The sequence below is a fragment of the Fragaria vesca genome, unplaced genomic scaffold (assembly GCF_000184155.1).
Source record: "Fragaria vesca subsp. vesca unplaced genomic scaffold, FraVesHawaii_1.0 scf0513084, whole genome shotgun sequence".
Lineage (NCBI taxonomy): Eukaryota > Viridiplantae > Streptophyta > Magnoliopsida > Rosales > Rosaceae > Fragaria > Fragaria vesca.
Window position 1 is genome coordinate 14,768 of NW_004443443.1, and position 1,337 is coordinate 16,104.

Genomic DNA, 1,337 nt, shown 5'->3' on the forward strand with positions numbered 1-1,337 from the left:
ATGCAATCCAACACCGTCCAGTTATTCAACATAGAGAATGAGATTCATGGATGTGAACAAGGTACTGATTCTGTGACTACCTTTTTCACTAAACTCAAGGCACTATGGGATGAGCGAGATGCCCTTTGTGATCTAAGTCCCTGTGCATGTGAGGAAGGTGGCAAGCTAAGTGAGTATGTGAAAAATCAGAAAACAATGAAGTTTCTCATGGGATTGAATGAGAATTATGCGCAAATGTGTGGCACCATTGTTGCTATTGAGCCTCTCCCGGCTGTCAACAAAGCCTACTCGATGGTTCTTCGTCATGAGAAACAGGCTGAGACAGCCATGGGAAGCAAACAAGGCGTGCAACAACAAGAAGCTGCAGCCTTTGCTGTGAGAGGTAGTGACCGAGACAATAGTCGAGACAGCGGCAGATCCAATAGCAGTGCCGAGAGTGCCGAAGGCAGCAAGCCAAAATGTGAAAAGTGCAATAAGAGTCACCTTACCGAGAATTGCCGTCAGCATCTAAAGTGCACGTTCTGCGGTTGGAAGGGTCACACCTATGACACTTGCCGAAGAAGAAAGGCCATAGCAGATCGAAACTCCAGGAGTAACCATGTTGCTTCGATGTTTGAAGATGGAAACCCGGTCAACTTCCCTTTCTCAAAGGAAGAATGCAAGCAGATTGTTGATATGCTAAACAAAAACAAAGCAAACACCGCAAATCATGTTGGTAATTCTTCTAGCTTTGAAGAACTATCAGGTAAAGCTTTACATTATGTACGACATTATCAGAAAAGTACTTGGATTTTAGACAGTGGGGCTAGCGATCATATCATATGTACTCCTCATCTTCTCACCACTAAATATCCTATCCAAAATAGAAGTGTCAAACTTCCTGATGGTAGCTTTGCTAGAGTGAGTCATGTTGGGACAGTGTCTTTTTCGTCCACCTTTGCGCTTCACAATGTTTTATGCGTACCATTGTTTTACTTGAATCTTATATCTATCAGCAAGCTTGCACGTGATTCATTCTGCGTCACAGTCTTTCTAAAAGAGTTTTGTTTCATACAGGACCTACGATCGGGGACGATGATTGGGACGGGATCTGAGAAGGAAGGCCTATATTGTCTCGACAAAGCTAAGCAAGGCACATGTCACATGGTCTCGAGTTAGTCAACCTCTATTTGGCACCAACGGCTTGGACATCCCTCAAGTCGAGTATTTTCTAAGTTTTCCTTTCTTTCTAATAAATCTTGCGATGCAAGTAACTGTTCTGTGTGCCCTTTGGCCAAACAAACTCGGAAGTCTTTTCCTTTAAGTACAATTTCAAGCAAATTTCCTTTTGAATTGAT

The 1,337-nt window shown here is 43.0% G+C and overlaps 1 protein-coding gene across 1 annotated transcript in view; it reads left to right on the top strand.

The window, feature by feature from the left end:
* Positions 1-1,337, top strand: part of LOC101298279 — a 35,314-nt gene continuing 33,977 nt past the window's right edge. The window contains exon 1 of the mRNA XM_004309806.1: positions 1-745. Coding sequence (XP_004309854.1) covers positions 1-745 — 745 coding nt within the window. The remainder of the gene's footprint in view (positions 746-1,337) is intronic.